At 38.1% G+C, this 15,798-nt stretch overlaps 1 protein-coding gene across 1 annotated transcript in view; it reads right to left on the minus strand.

Annotated features, from left to right (window-relative positions):
* Positions 1-8,002: 8,002 nt before the first annotated feature.
* ccnd2a (cyclin D2, a) overlaps positions 8,003-15,798 on the minus strand; it is a 51,906-nt gene continuing 44,110 nt past the window's right edge. Inside the window, exon 5 of the mRNA XM_034177021.1 lies at positions 8,003-11,979. Coding sequence (XP_034032912.1) covers positions 11,806-11,979 — 174 coding nt within the window. The 3' untranslated portion in view covers positions 8,003-11,805. The remainder of the gene's footprint in view (positions 11,980-15,798) is intronic.

Below are 15,798 nucleotides of genomic sequence, written 5' to 3' on the forward strand. Positions count from 1 at the left end.
CTGCTGCAGATTGTTTTCAACTCAGTACTTCTGTCTGGCCAATCAGTACACTCAGTACAGAACATCCAGTACAGAACACTCATTTGTTAGTGTTCAATTTCATGTACTCTGTCCTTTCCTTGGCTTTTGCCACATTCCGGGGGAGGAGTGGGGGTGTCGTGTCAGAAAACCAGTCAGCATCTGGTGTGACCACCATCTGCCTCATGAAGTGCAACACATCTCCTTCGCATAGAGTTAATCAGCAGCCAGACGCTGTCAAATGTGAGCATTTGCCCACTCAAGTCGATTACAAGCATGAACTGCAGTCAGGTTGAGACCCCGATGAGGATGGTGAGCATGCAGATGACCTTCCCTGAGATGGTTTCTGACCGTTTGTGCAGAAATTCTTTGGTTCTCCAAACCGATTATTTGCAGCAGCTGTCCGGGTGGCTGATCTCAAATGATCTTGGAGGTGAACATGCTGGATGTGGAAGTCCTGGGGTGGTGTGGTCACATGTGGTCTGCGGTTGTGAGGCCTGTTGGATGTACAAATTCTCTGAAACACCTTTGGAGACGGCTTATGGTATAGAAATGAACATTCAGTTCACAGGCAACAGCTCTAGTGGACATTCCTGCAGTCAGCATGCCAATTGCACGCTCCCTCAAAACTTGTGACGTCTGTGGCATTGTGTTGTGTGATAAAACTGAACATTTTAGAGTGGCCTTTTATTGTGGACATCCTAAGGCACACCTGTGCACTAATCATGCTGTCTAATCAGCATCTTGATATGCCACACCTGTGAGGTGGGATGGATTATCTCAACAAAGGAGAAGTGCTCACTAACACAGATTTAGACAGATTTTTGAACAATATTTGGGAGAAATACGTCTTTTGTGCATACAGAAAATATTTTAATCTTTGATGGGAGCAAAAACAAACATGTTGTGTTTATATTTTTGTTCAGTGTATAAACCATTGAGTTGTTATACTAATCCTTATCTTACATAGGTTGTTATGCTAAATGGTCTGCATTTATATAGCGCTTTTCCATCTGTATCAGATGCTCAAAGCACTCTCATATTTATAACTCACAAAGGATCTTTTGATTCATAGTGTGCTTATGTCCCGGGTATGTACATGAGTATACTGCTGGCAGCACAGTGGATTAATGATTAGTACTGCTGCCTCATAGTAAGAAGGTTATGGGATCCATATTTAGAGTTTGCATGTTCTCCCCATGTTTGCGTGGGTTTTCTCTGGGTGCTCAGTGTTAATTATCCCACTTTTAAAGACATGCAGGTTAGGTAAATTGGAAACTTATTAATTGTCCAGGTCTCCCTTACAAAAGAGGTCTCGATCTCAAAGGTACTAATGTGGTTAAATTAAAATATGTTTGGGAAGTTACTTTATTTGTTGCATTTTGTGTTTATAATTATTTCTGAAAGTTGTTTTATTTGAGAAAACTTTAAATATAAACATTTCGTGAGTTAATTAATAATCAAGAAGTTAATTATATAATGTTGTTGGTGGGCAGGGGGTGTCTTTTGGAATATTTAGAACAGAAGAAGGGGGAGGACTCCATAAGCATTTCTGCTTCTTCTTGCTCCTTCTCGAGCATATTTCTTTTGTTTCTTTTTTTTTTTTTTTTAAATTAGATACCATGTTGTTTATGGTGCTTTAGTTTTCACATCTATTTCAAATTGTGTCTGTTCAATGTAAAACAAATAAATAAAAATGTGTAAGTTGTGGACTCGAATATTTATGATCTTCATTCTGATTTTTTTTTTTATTTTGTGCTGCTTTCAATTCAGCTCCTCCACTTTGACAACACTCTCTTTTTGCTCCTCATCAACCTGCTGCAGCTGCACATCTCCACATCTCCTCAGGCCAACTGGTACTAGTCCCTTCATCCATGCGTGGTCTTCACTGCCCTCTTGTGGCTATATATAGGAAATACGCTATGTATCACTGAAGGGAAACTGGTCATATTAATAAGCAAAAAAAAAAAAAAAATAGTTTATTCATTAATAAATAATAAATCTATATTAATAAATCTATTTGGCTTGGGAGGTTTGAATCGGGAAGCTGCGTGAGTTGCCCTCCGGTGGTCAAATTCTGCCTTTACCTCAAAATAATAATAATAATACAAAAAACAAACAACAAAACACACACACACACACACACACACACACACACACACACACACACACACACACACACACACACACACACACACACACACACACACACACACACAAACAACAAAAGCAAAAACACTAAATTAAATTAAAAAAAAAAGTATTTCAAACAAAAAAAACATGAGCAGAGCAGAATATAAAGACAGTGAACTTTTCTTTTCATCTGTAAATGAATAGCATCAAATTGGCTTTGAATCACAATGTACTGTATTAATACCAAATGAGAAAAGCTGTAGTTGCACAAGTGAGTACTGGATATAAAAAGTTTGTGCACCCTTGATTACACCAGTTTGGATCTTAGTGTAGAATCATTTGTAGTTTTGTGTTTTTTTTTTTTGTTGTTTTTTTTTTTTTTTTGGTAACAGCAGAAACTCACTTGATTTTGAAAGAAGATATAAGCTTAAAAAAAATTTAGGGTGCCATTTTTTTCTTCACATTCCAAGGGTCCATAATCCAAGATGGTGTCCAAAATGACCTCCGTTTAGCAATAATGCAGTATCTTTGCTAATACACAAGATATAATTACAAAGTATCTAAATATAGGTGTTCTGGCACAAGGAAACCAATGGAATCATCAAATTTAGGGTGACATTATTTACATACCTAATTTCAAGACAGTGTCCAAATGTTCCTTGAACAGTTGATAATTTTGTTTGTTTGCTGCTCAGCTGAGTGATAAATAAAGCAAAGTCCAAATTCAACAGTTTTTGCCTTCTTGTTAGATGAAGACTCTGCCATGTTGGTTAATATACAGACTCTAAGCGATATTATAGTTGCTGTGGGTACTTGTTTCCTGCAAATACAAAGAAAATATATCTTTGAATACACATATACACCAAATGTTTAAACCTTAACCTATTGCAGAAAAACTGGTACAGCGACTTCATTCAAACATCGAATTTGGGCCGCCGTGTTTAATTTAGGATGGTAGTCTGTCTGAAACTTCACAAAATAAAAAGATCAGTAGTCACAGTCACAAGTTGTTATCTATGTGGGAATTGCTAGATAAAGTTTTACAAGGAATATATGCTGAAAAAAATTATTAGAACCAGATTTATATCAACTGTAATATCAAATTTATGTCATCTTTTTGGATTTCAGGTTATTAGAATATGGAAATATATATATATATTTACATCATGTTCTAACAGAATCAGGTGAGGTTGTACTTTTACTAAAATAAATAAATACACAAAGTATTATTTCATGACAAATGAGCCTGCACTATCTACAGTATGTAATCCACTCCAAGTCTGGGTTTGAATCCCAAGTTCCCATGGCTGAGTCCCAAATGAAAACATTAAATGACAATAAGACAGGGAAAAGCCATAAAATAAAAATTCAAAAGTATATGTTGTACTGTAAGGAGGAAGGTCTTTGCTCTTCGTGGTCACAAGGCCCATCTTTCAATTTGTGATGTGTTTGGGGGGAAAAAAATCAGGCAGGTGTTTTTTTTTTTTTTAAAGCATCTATGTGCATGTGTTTTATGCTGGTTCTGAAACAGTAATTCAGACTTTTATCCCCCCCGTCCCTGTTTTTGTGTGTAATTCTCACAAGTACAATGCTTCACTGCTACTGTACAACCAATACTGTTGTCATTTTCATGCACAGTGCCCACGTCATGTTCAGTCATGTCCATTAGTATGTGGACAGAGACACAATTTTGTAGTTTTGCACCAGCACAAAATAGTTGAAGTGAAACAATCAAGATATGCTTGCAGTGTGTTTCAGCTTTAATTCAAAAGGGGGGGAATGCCACATTTGCGATTTAAGAATTGCAGTCTTTTATACACTCCCTCAATTTTCAAAGGCCATTATTAAATGGCCATACAATGTTTGAATAATATTGTTTAAAAAAGTAACTACTTTTACAGCCAATTTTCTTTAGACACATCATGGGATGCCTACATGAACATTTCTAAGTCACTGAATATGCCTTTGGCTTCATTTGCAAGAAGACCAGTGATGCAGTAAATGTGATTTGTATTAGTAATACTGTGTCCATTTAGTTTGTCCAATTATTTATAGCATCTGAAAATGGTGGGACAGTGTATATAAATGGCTGTAATTCCGAAATGGTTTATGCAAGATTTTTGTTAAACCTCTTGAAAGTCGACAAGCACATCTTGTGGTGAAATTACAAAAAATGTCACTGTCCAAATATTGATGACCTCGAGTCTAAATACCAAGTAGAATCAATTGTGTGTTCATGGGAGTAATGGCTTTCATATGAAGTGTGGTGAGCCACAGTGCTATGCTTTCTGTAAGTGATGGTGCCATAGACAACCATTAACCTGATCTGCAGAGTTGTTCTGATATTTACATGGTGCAATATTCAGATGTGATTTACATGACAATTAAACACTCTTGTATCCACAGAGAAAATGAAGTGAGAACAACCACTAATAACTTAAAAGTAAACACTGGTGTAAAAACGCAAATGCTAACCTTACTTCTTCACCTCAAGGAGCTTTGTTGGCTGCTCTCTGCTGTCACAGTCTGACACGTTGGCAGCGTGAACTCCAACTAGTAAAGTGGGTGGGCAGATGACTGCTTTATTTCATATGTTGCCAGAAACAGACCCATGACTAATGATAACAGAATAACTACAAACTCTTTGTACTCGTGATGTGTGGCTCGATACTGAAATATCGATACCGCCGATACCAGGGCTTTATGCTCTAAAATCGATTCTCAAATCAAAATATCTATACTTTTGATACTTCAGTCATTTGAGGTAATGTATATCATTAACAGGAACACAGCAGAAAGTAGACCTTTGAGATTTTGTCTAAATGACACCTGGTTGGTGTCAATTATTGTGGCATTTATTTATCCAACCATTCATTTTCTTCCGCTTCATCCGAGGTCGGGTCGCGGGGGCAGCAGCTCAAGCAAAGCCGCCCAGACCTCCCGATCCTCACACACCTCCCCCAGCTCCTCCGGGGGAACCCAGAGGTGTTCCCAAGCCAGCTGCGAGACGTAGTCCCTCCAGCGTGTCCTTGGTCTTCCCCGGGGCCTCCTCCCAATGGGACGTGCCCGATACACCTCTCCAGCAAGGCGTCCGAAAAAGATGCCCGAGCCACCTCAGCTGGCTCCTTTTGACGTGGAGGAGCAGCAGCTCGAGTCCGAGCTCCTCCCGAGTGGCCGAGCTCCTCACCCTATCTCTAAGGGAGCGCCCAGCCACCCTATGGAGGAAATTCATCTCAGCCGCTTGTACTCGTGATCTTGTTCTTTTGGTCATGAGCCAAATCTCATGACCATAGGTGAGGGTCGGAACGTAGATCAATCGGTAAATCAAGAGCTTTGCCCCCCTACTCAGCTCTCTCTTCATCACGACGGTCCGATACAGCGACTGCATCACTACAGATGCTGTACCGATCCATTTGTTGATCTCACGCTACATCTGTTCCTCTCTCGTGAACAAGACCCCGAGATACTTAGTGTTGTATAAAGTACCGGAAAATCACACTTAAGTAAAAGTACAGATACCCATTAAAAAATGACTTTGGTAGAAGTTCAAGTCACTGATTGAAATGCTACTCAAGTAAAAGTCTTAAAGTATCTAGTATTTATTGTGCTTAAGTATGACAAGTAATGTACAACTAAATGTACTCAAGTATTGAAAGTAAAAGTACAAGTAAATGTTAATAATAAAAAACGGACTGATTTTTTTATGTAAAGTTTATCTAAGCTTGTAAATGACTGGTAGTATTAGTCAAAATACTGAAAATTGTGCACATCACACAAAAACACTTCAGAAACAAGGTTTCAAAACCTAAACGAGAGTAGGCAACTCACTAGGTGTTCACAGGAAAGTTATTTCTATATGTATTTATTTATTTTCATTATTACATGGTTTTATCTTTTCTGTTTTGTTTCATTAGGTTCTTTTTGTTTCTTTCTCTAAAATTGTATTATTGTCTATTATGTAGACTATTATTGTTGTTGCTATAATATATTAATAAAAATAAATCAAAAAAATTTGACTCTTTTACGACAACGAACGCTGAGCCATTAATTATACAGAAAACAACACAAATGTGCTGATGCGAACAGCTTAATGCTAACTTTAACATTGAAAACGCCATAGACATGCTAACGCGTTAGCATCGGTCCCGTGTTTAAGTTATAAAATACATCAACGGTTTCAGAAGACCATAACAGAGGTCAGTTTAACATAAAAATATCAAATATTACTCACAGACATATGCTCTTCATGGTTTTAGCGGGAAAAAATTAGGATAAAGCGAAATAAAACAATGAATCCACGAATCATAGATCGAAGCACTGCTTCGACCTGCGAATCACTGCTTCGATTGGTTCAAGGTTCAAAGCAAAGCCGCGCTGCAGAAAAGTTGATTACAGACCCGCTGCAGGTCTGTAATCAATGTAGAGAAATTATCATTTTCCTGACAAACACAAGTGCGCAACTGCAAAAAAGCCTACCGGACATGCCTCATGACAAATCAGCCTGACTTCGTTACAGTCACTAGTAATCAGTGGTGTGTCTGGGTGAAAACACTTTTTTCGTGCGTGTGTTTTTGTAACGAGTAACGGCATGGCGCATAGAAAAATATCGCAGTAGAAGTATGCAATTAAGGTCGGAAATGTAGTCAAGTAAAAGTGAAAGTAAGCTGAATTTAAAAAACTCAAGTAAAGTACAAAGTCTCCCAAAACGTACTTAAGTACAGTAGTGAAGTATTTTTACTTCGTTACTATACAACGCTGGATACTTAAACTCCTCCACTTGAGGCAAAGACACCCCACCGACCTGAAAAGGGCAAAGCACCTTTTTCCGGTCGAGAACCATGGCCTCGGATTTGGAGGTGCTGATCTTCCTCCCAGAGCCTTCACACATGGCTCCAAACCACTCCAGTGCACGCTGAAGGTCCTGATTTGACGAAGCCAACAGAACCACATCATCCGAAACAGCAGAGACAAGGTTCTGTGGTTCCCAAACCGGACCCCCTCTACACCCTGACTGCGCCTAGAAAATGTATTTATTTAATTAAATATTCACTGGCAATTTCGATTTGAGTCACCCAGTATTATAAAACAGCAAGTGACTGTATTCCCTTATTGTAGGCTATTTGGAGGATTACATAATTGGTGGAATCTAAATAAGATTAAGCATTCAGTGAAGCGTAGCACCATCATTTATTTTTCCCAGTGATTTTATATTGTTTTAACATGATTCTCCAAGAGCAGCAACACTCACAAGATGCCTGGGAGAGATGATTGAGAAGGATCTCCAGCCTCTGTCCATAGTGGAAGACCAACGTTTTTAAGGATTTGTGAGAGCTCCTCACCCAAAATATAAATTCCCATGTAGGAAAAAAACCTGACATAATCTCATCCTGTAAAAATGTTTGATGAATGCAAAGACAAAGTAATTCCTTATTAAGCCATGATTTGAAATACACTACTTCGTTTAGATTTACCATACACATTAGCTGTATTTGCACAAAGTATCGGTATCGGATCGGTATCGCTGATACCAGCCTGAATTTTACTCAGTATCAGACTGGAAAGGAAATCAGTGGTATCGAACATCACTACTTTGTACCCTGTACCCTGAGATTATGCAATGCATAAATAGCAAAAATGAATTTTAACACGCTCCACATTCACTGACACTATACACTTTACACAGCACGGCATGCAGAGCATCAGCATAGAGTCATGATGTTTTCATTAAGGACTCAGATTCAGATCATGAGACGCAGACTCCGATGTGTTGGACTCGACGAGAGCACTCACGCATACAGCACAGACTACTGACAGCAACACAAAGGGAAGCACACAGGAAATGTCGGTGAACTGATGTGGTGTCACACCCTTTAAAGCAGAAGTTTATTGAACAGAGGTTGTGTAGACATTTGAGGTACATGATATGAGTTATAGTGGAGGGGGGCGGGGCGTATTAGAGATTGGGCAAGTAAAAGGGAAACCTGCACCATCAAAACATTCAGGTATCTGAATATTTACAGTCAGCCGTCACGTGCAGCGCGACCCATTGTTTTGGTGGCACGTGCATACTACAAAATGCAGCTTTCTCACATTACAAAACCAATATTCACTGACATTCATAGTGACTGTGGCATGTAAAGCAAGAACTGTGCTTTGGCCATCATAAGAATGCAGTTTGTCCCTCCCTCACACAGAACAAGTCAGATGTAGCACCGACATGGACGTATATGAAAATGCTTGAACTATCTACTGTTAAAAAAAAAACCTCACACAAAATGAACAAGACATTGTGCACTGCCCACACACCCCCAACATAGATTAAGTCCAAGTGGAAGCCTTTCTTCTCTCTTTGAGCAAATTAAAACAGCAAGATTCATCAACAAATTACACATTTGTGATGGCTGCCCCCCCATCCACACCATTTTCAATCCAGGCTCCCTAACTGCAGAGGTATAGGTTATGGATTTGTTTTTTTGTTGTTGTTGTTTTATTGTCCAGTAATCCTGAGGTTAAGGAAATACCACTGATGCAGAATGTGACTAGAAAAAAGAACGAAATAGAAAAAGAAAAAGAAAAAAAAAACCCATGGGGACAGGAGACATGCTATCTAAGCAAACGGTCAAACTGTACAAAGAACATTTCCAGTCGAATACTCATTTCATGTTCTTCTATCACCATCTACTTCGGTTTTCTGAATGTATCTCTTAAGCAGTAAAATAATTATATTATAATACAAATGTTTATAAAATAGCAGCACACTCAAGTGACACATCACAACTAGGTAATGTTAATTTTTTTTTGTATATAAGAAATGAAACAAATTCATAGCTTTTAGCAGCGCAAAAAGACAACAATAACTCAATAAAAAATATTGACACGTTTTCTTGATGTCTTCACACCTCCTCGTCTGTCCTCTCTTCACTTTGGAATACAGTATCTCTAAATCTTAGAAAACCCCTTTTGTGGGTCTGGTCACCCCATAAAATGCACCAAACACAAATGGAAAGGTGGTTCCGGCAAACCACACATGCAACAATCAACTGCAGGAAAAAACAATTAAGAACCGCAACGTTTGGGGAAGAGCTTCCATCAGGTGAACAGAGGCAAAGTTCAGGGGTAATCATGCCGGAATATGCAGCAGGGGGTGTTTTGACGAAAGTCATTAAATGGCATCAGGTTGCTCAGCAAAGCTTGTCCAAAAAAGTAATAAAAAAATCAGATCCTCGCAGGTTTCTCCAGTCTGACAAACAGTATAGTTCGCCAAGCCAAAGTCAAAAACAGTCTGCCATGTCGAATCAGAGTCTCATGGAAGATAAAAAAAAACAAAGAACAAAAAACAAAATCCGTGTTCTTGTGACTTCACCTGTTCTATGAACCCCGTTGCCAATGACTTGAAGCAGCAAAGCTCAAAGGGGGACAGATGTGACCGACAAACAATAAGCATCGATAGCATTACATGAATTTAAGGCACCCCCCCCCAACCCCAACTACATCATGAGCTGGAAGGTGGTTCTGCCTCAAAAATTTATATGAATAACGTGCAAATATCAGATGTTACGACCACTGTTGAGCTCACTGCTGCCTCCCTGTGGCTGTGATGCAGATAAATACACACAAAAAATTCAAGTAAAACAAATATTTCATTCTTGACAATGTAAGGAAAATAAAAGCAGAATCCATGGGTGGTGAACTCTGTGTTTAGGGATTCATGTCGACATGTGGGGTCCCCCCCACCCACTCCTCTTTATCTGAAACAAGCAAACTCATCATTAATTTGCACTGTGTTTGAGTGGAATGTTTGTTTCATGATCATCATTTTATTTTTTTGTGGAATGTCCTCTCTCACCGTTAAGCTGTGAGTAATTTGACTCAGGGGTACGTGTGATGATTGGGAAACCAGCCCTACAATGTAAACCAAAGAAAAGGCTAACAAGGAAAAAGAAAACATCCATTCACCTCGGTTCACCACCTGACACATTTTAATCGTCTCCTGGGGAGCTTGTTCTCAAAGTGCTTTACCATTGAAATCATATAGAGGAGCTAAAACAACCCTATGAGGGACTCCAGATGCATTGACAGTATTTACTCCTCTAACCTACCCCCCCACCCCCCAAAAACCCAACCCCCACCTGGAACTGTTCATCGACATGCGATGATCTGGCAGCATACAGTCCAAGTTCCATTCAGTTCCACTTCCGTGGAAACGCAAGAACCTTTTGTTTACAAGAAACAAAAACAAAAATTAAAAATTACTGTTGAACGTTAAAATACGTATTATGACAGACGGCCTTGGGAGGCTTTTGTTCATCATTTTCCAGCCACGGGCTGTATCCTCATCTCCTACACAGCAGCATGCTCCTGCACAACTCGAATCCTCTTTCCTAGCATCCAGTGCCGCGCACGCTCTTGCTCTCCGCAGCAATCTGTTCCCTGCCCGTTAGTACAGAAGAGCCTAAAGTCTGCCACGCTTTAGACCAAAACATTGCCTTATTTTCTTCAAGACATTCTCCTTTCGACCTCTACATGTGCCACACATGCGAGAGATCATCATCATCATCAACAACAACAACAACAACAACAGTCCCAACTAAAGAAACACCGTATTTTTACAAACACATCTAAATGAAGTATCTGCTAATGGTTCATGAACAGAATAGCGGTAATAAAAAACACCTCCAATGACCTCCGAGTCTAAGGTGAAACACCCTGAACCCACAACCTCTCCATGGCCTCGCGCACAAGTTTGTCGTTGCACCGCGACGCACTCTGAACGCATGAAGGCAGTGATATAGCATAGATGCCCTGTTACACTCACGTGCGCGTGACCTCTGGGTCGCTCCGTAGTCTCTCACTCAGAATCGTGATTTTGCGGCTCGACGCAAACTTTTGCCTCAGAACGCACTTGCACACACACACATACGCACACATGGAACCTACTATACACAAGCAGCCTGACAAAAGGAGCTTATTGATCTCTACTACTCACTTTCAATAATAATATTAATAATAGAAATTACCACTAATAATCTGTCTCTTCAATGGAAGTGGGACTCAACAGTTAATCGCAAAATGTTTTCAACACTTCCTCTGTATGTCGAGGACGACCTGCTAATGCTTGGAGGAGCTCAAACATGTATCCTCTCTTTGAACGGCCGCGCACGTCATCGTGATAATACTCATAGAAAACACAACTGAGAAGAAAACTTGAGCTCCACTTTCGTCCCACATACTCTGACTGCATTCTACCTTAACAGCCTCGTTATTGAGCAATGGTGAAAATATAACTTAAAAAAAGAAATTATACTATACAATCAATGGCAGAATGCAAATATGATTGGATTCCCTTCTGTATATCCAAGGCATCACAAAGCTTCATCTTGTATATGTTTTTTAGACTAGAACATCTATTTTGTGTGTCTAAAATACCTTTGATTTCACGGTGCACGGGTAGCTGTTTATGACTTGGAAAAAAGAAAACAACACAAAATTAGCAAAGCATTGTTCTCTTTCTCAGGGGCTTGTTTGTTTTTCATGTATTTTGTTGTTTAGCTGATTTTTTTCCTGCTTTTAAGAAAATTTAGGTTTTGTTTCCATGTTGCTTTTTCTGTTTTTTTTCTTTTTTGTAAATCCTGTGCAATGCCGCCCTCTGGTGGTTCACAAGTTGACATCGCGGACATCTGTCGGAGTGGATGACTGATCCAGCTCGTCCAGGCCTTTGCCGCAGGGCCCTCGCTGCATCTTCTGCTGCTGTTGCTGCTGCTGCCGCCCTTCACGCAGGCTGCTCTCCAGCACTCGCTCGATCTGCTCCTGGCACTCTTTGAGAACATCCTGGAACATGGCAAGAAACAAGCTTTTAAAAACACATCCATTCTAATTTGCTACACGTCTTATTTTCAAAGTAAGTCAGTCAGTTTGGCAGGCAGGCAGTTGTTGAAATCTACATATTAAATCCATGAAACGTATTCGTACAGAACTCAGCACAAAAGAAAACAGACTGTACAACTCCTGACTCGGTGGGAGGAGGAGTAACAGGAAGACAGAGGTCAGGAATGAGAGGAACAGTAGTAGCCAGTAAACCAGTACTGATCAGTATGCATGTATTTATAGTGTGTATTTATATTTGCAAACTGTTTCTTTTTTATTTTTGATACTCTGTGTGCTTCTTACCCTGTGTGCTGCTATACAATGCTGCTGGAACTTCAATTTCCTTGAGGGAGTCTTCCCAAGGGATCAATAAATTTAAATCTAATCTAATCTAATTTAATATTTTCTTGTCATTTTTTGTTTATTTTGAAGTTGCTAATATGTTCCACAGGTGAGTGCACTAATTGCAATGTTTTAAAATTAAAATATGCATCCCTGTTGTGGCAAAGTGTCTGCACAGCTGTGGGCACACACATCCAGCATTCTTTGACACCTAATAGGTGATGATTTGCAGATGCAGATAATTTAAATATTCCATTCTGTTTTGCCATTATTTCAACTTCAGCATAAAGTACGGGTCAAAGGTTTGGACACACTTTGAATGGGAAAGTGTATACAAATGTTTGACTAGTACTGTAGGTGAAGAGCATCTCTAGTACTTTGGTATAAAAACAATTTCCATTCATGCTTTAGATCTCATCCATATCACGTTTAATCAGAATCAGATTTATTTGGCCAAGTATGAATGCACATAGAAAGAATTTGGCTTTGGTGTCTCTTTGCTCACTTTACACAACAGAAATAAGTAGACACCAGCAAAAAACAAAGCAGACACAAGTAAACACAAGTAGACACAACCCCCCCCCCCCCCCAAATAATTAAAACATAAATAGACATTGACCACAGACAACAATAAACAATATATTACACACATATATATATATATATATATATATATATATATATATATATATATATATATATATATATATATATATATATATATATATATATATATATATATTAATATTATACACACACACAGTTATATGGATGCTATTTTATACTTCATGCTTGGTTTGTGCTCTGACATACATGGAGTACCACAAGGGTTGGTACTTGGACCCAAACTGTTTATTTTGTATATCAATGATTTTGTGAATGTATCTAATGTACTTGGTAGCATTTTATTTGCTGATGATACAACATTATTTTACTCTGGATCAGATATACAGAAAGTAGCACAAGTGATAAATACAGAGTTGAAAAAAGTTAAATATTGGTTTGATATAAACAGATTGTCACTAAATCTTAATAAAACAAATTTCATATTGTTTAATGACAGAGTAAAAAAAAAGATGTGTCATTAAAAATAGATGGAATGGACATTCAAAGGGTAAAAGAAACTAATTTTTTAGGAGTCATGATTGATGAAGATTTTACATGGAAGTCACACAGAAATTACATAAAAGGAAAAATAGCGAAAGCCATTGCTGTTTTGCATAAAGTAAAATATTCATTAAATAGTTATGGATTATTAACATTGTATAATTCATTTAACTTATTGTGTAGAAATCTGGGGCTCAACATGTACAACTTATACACAACCTTTATTTTGCAGAAAAGAGCTTTAAAAGTGATTAGCAACAGTCGTTTTAGAGATCCATCTAGTCCATTGTTTATTAAGTATAGGGTACTTAAATTTCATGATTTAGTTGATTTGAAATTATTACAAACAATGTACCAAGCGAATAACAATACCTTACCATTAAACATTCAAAATATGTTTGAAAAAAGAGTAAGTAGTTATAATTTGAAAGGCATAGAAGTCTTTAAAAAACCAAGATTCAGAACCAAGATAAAGGAACGGAGTATTGCAGTGAATGGTGTAAAATTATGGAACAACCTCAACAAAGAAATCAAAGAATCAAGGTTGCTTAAATTATTTTAAAAACGTATTAAACTAGATGTATTTTGTAAGTATGAAACTATGAAATAAGTCAGTGGGCTGTGACAAAGCCAATAAATATATGTATGAATAATGTTAATAATGTTTACATTTTAAACTTCAAACATTCTAATCTGTTAGGGATGTAATCTTCTACATAATGGTTAAGATTATGAAATAAGTCGGTGGCATGTGACAAAGTCATAGAAATGTAATCTGTTAAATTATGTCAATTAATGACATACATTGTCAACTGTGGGACCTTATATGTAGACAGGTGTGTGTCTTTCCAATCAACTGAATTTACCCCAGGTGGACTCCATTTAAGATGTAGAAACATCTCAAGGATGATCAGTGAAAACAGGATGCACCTGAGCTCAATTTTGAGCTTCACGGCAAAGGCTGTGAATACTTATGTACGCGTAATTTCTTAGTGCTTTTATTTTTACTAAATCTGTAAAAATCTACAAAAACAAACAAAACAAAACCATTTTTCACATTGTAAATTATAGGGTACTGTGTCTAGAATTTTGAGGAAAAAATGAATTTCATCCATTTTGGAATAAGACTGTAACCTAACAAAATGTGGAAAAAAGTGAAGTGCTGTGAATACTTTCCGGATGCACTACGCATAGCCATTGTAGTTGTGCAGTGGTTTGTCCATTATGGAGTTGAACATGTTTTTCAACACACTGATCGCTTGGGAAAGAAGGTATAAATCAAGAATCTCATCTTACATTCTCACTGCACTGGTCTTTATAAAAAATGTGCCATGTGCTGCGCATCTTCATTCATTCTGCAAGTTTTCTTGTGTCTACTTCTGCTTTCAACAATTAACTACAGTCTACAACTATACCAATGAAGACCTCAGGGGAGTCCAAGGTGGAAAAGACAAAGGTTTGAGGAAGTTGCAGAAAGAAGTTTGTGACACAGATGCTGCTGCAAATGTGTCATGGATGTAGTAAGATCAGAAAGAACATTCACAAAGCAATGCTGTCTTCTACACTGCGGTATGGACATACCATGGTCTTGACACAAGCAGGTAGAGGTTAAAGTGAGAACTCCATTAACATAGGAAGAACCTAGTGACAAATCTTTCTCGTCCATGCCGCGCATGTACTTGGTCAGTGGAGTCGCTGCTAGGTTTTAGTTACATTGTTACTGCATCAATGCCATCATTACTATATCCTCATTAAGTTCTTACTGTGTCCCGATTTGATCATGTCCTCACTATGTTTTTTTATGAACATGTCCAAAGTTCAGCCATGTCCTAATCTGTTGGTTGGAGACGTCCACAAAGTGTTTTTTTAAAGTTATTTTTTGGAGCATGGTAAGGACATTCCTTAATGTTTTATTGATGCCATCATGACTTCGCTTGTACCATGTAATGACAAATGATTAGCTGAGTGCTTGACTGATCTGTTCCAAAAGTGAATCATTTTGAGACGTTCATCCAAGTTATATTCCTACCAAGTTTAGTGAAACTGCTCATTTATTATGTACAAAGTCAGACATGTGCACAAACACACATACACACGATTACAATACTCTGCTTCACAGCTGATATGCAGGGATTATATATAATACAAATTAAAATACATATAATAAAATAAATAAACTCCCTAATTGAGTGGAAGGAAATGTCAGAGCAAACATGTTTTCATATTGGATTTAAAAACAGCCAATAATGAGCATAGAGATCTGTAAGCAATCTTACAAAATGATGCCCCCTGCTGTGCAATAGTAGCTGCATCCATGTGTTATATATCAGCGGT

The sequence above is a fragment of the Thalassophryne amazonica genome, chromosome 8, assembly GCF_902500255.1.
Source record: "Thalassophryne amazonica chromosome 8, fThaAma1.1, whole genome shotgun sequence".
NCBI lineage: Eukaryota > Metazoa > Chordata > Actinopteri > Batrachoidiformes > Batrachoididae > Thalassophryne > Thalassophryne amazonica.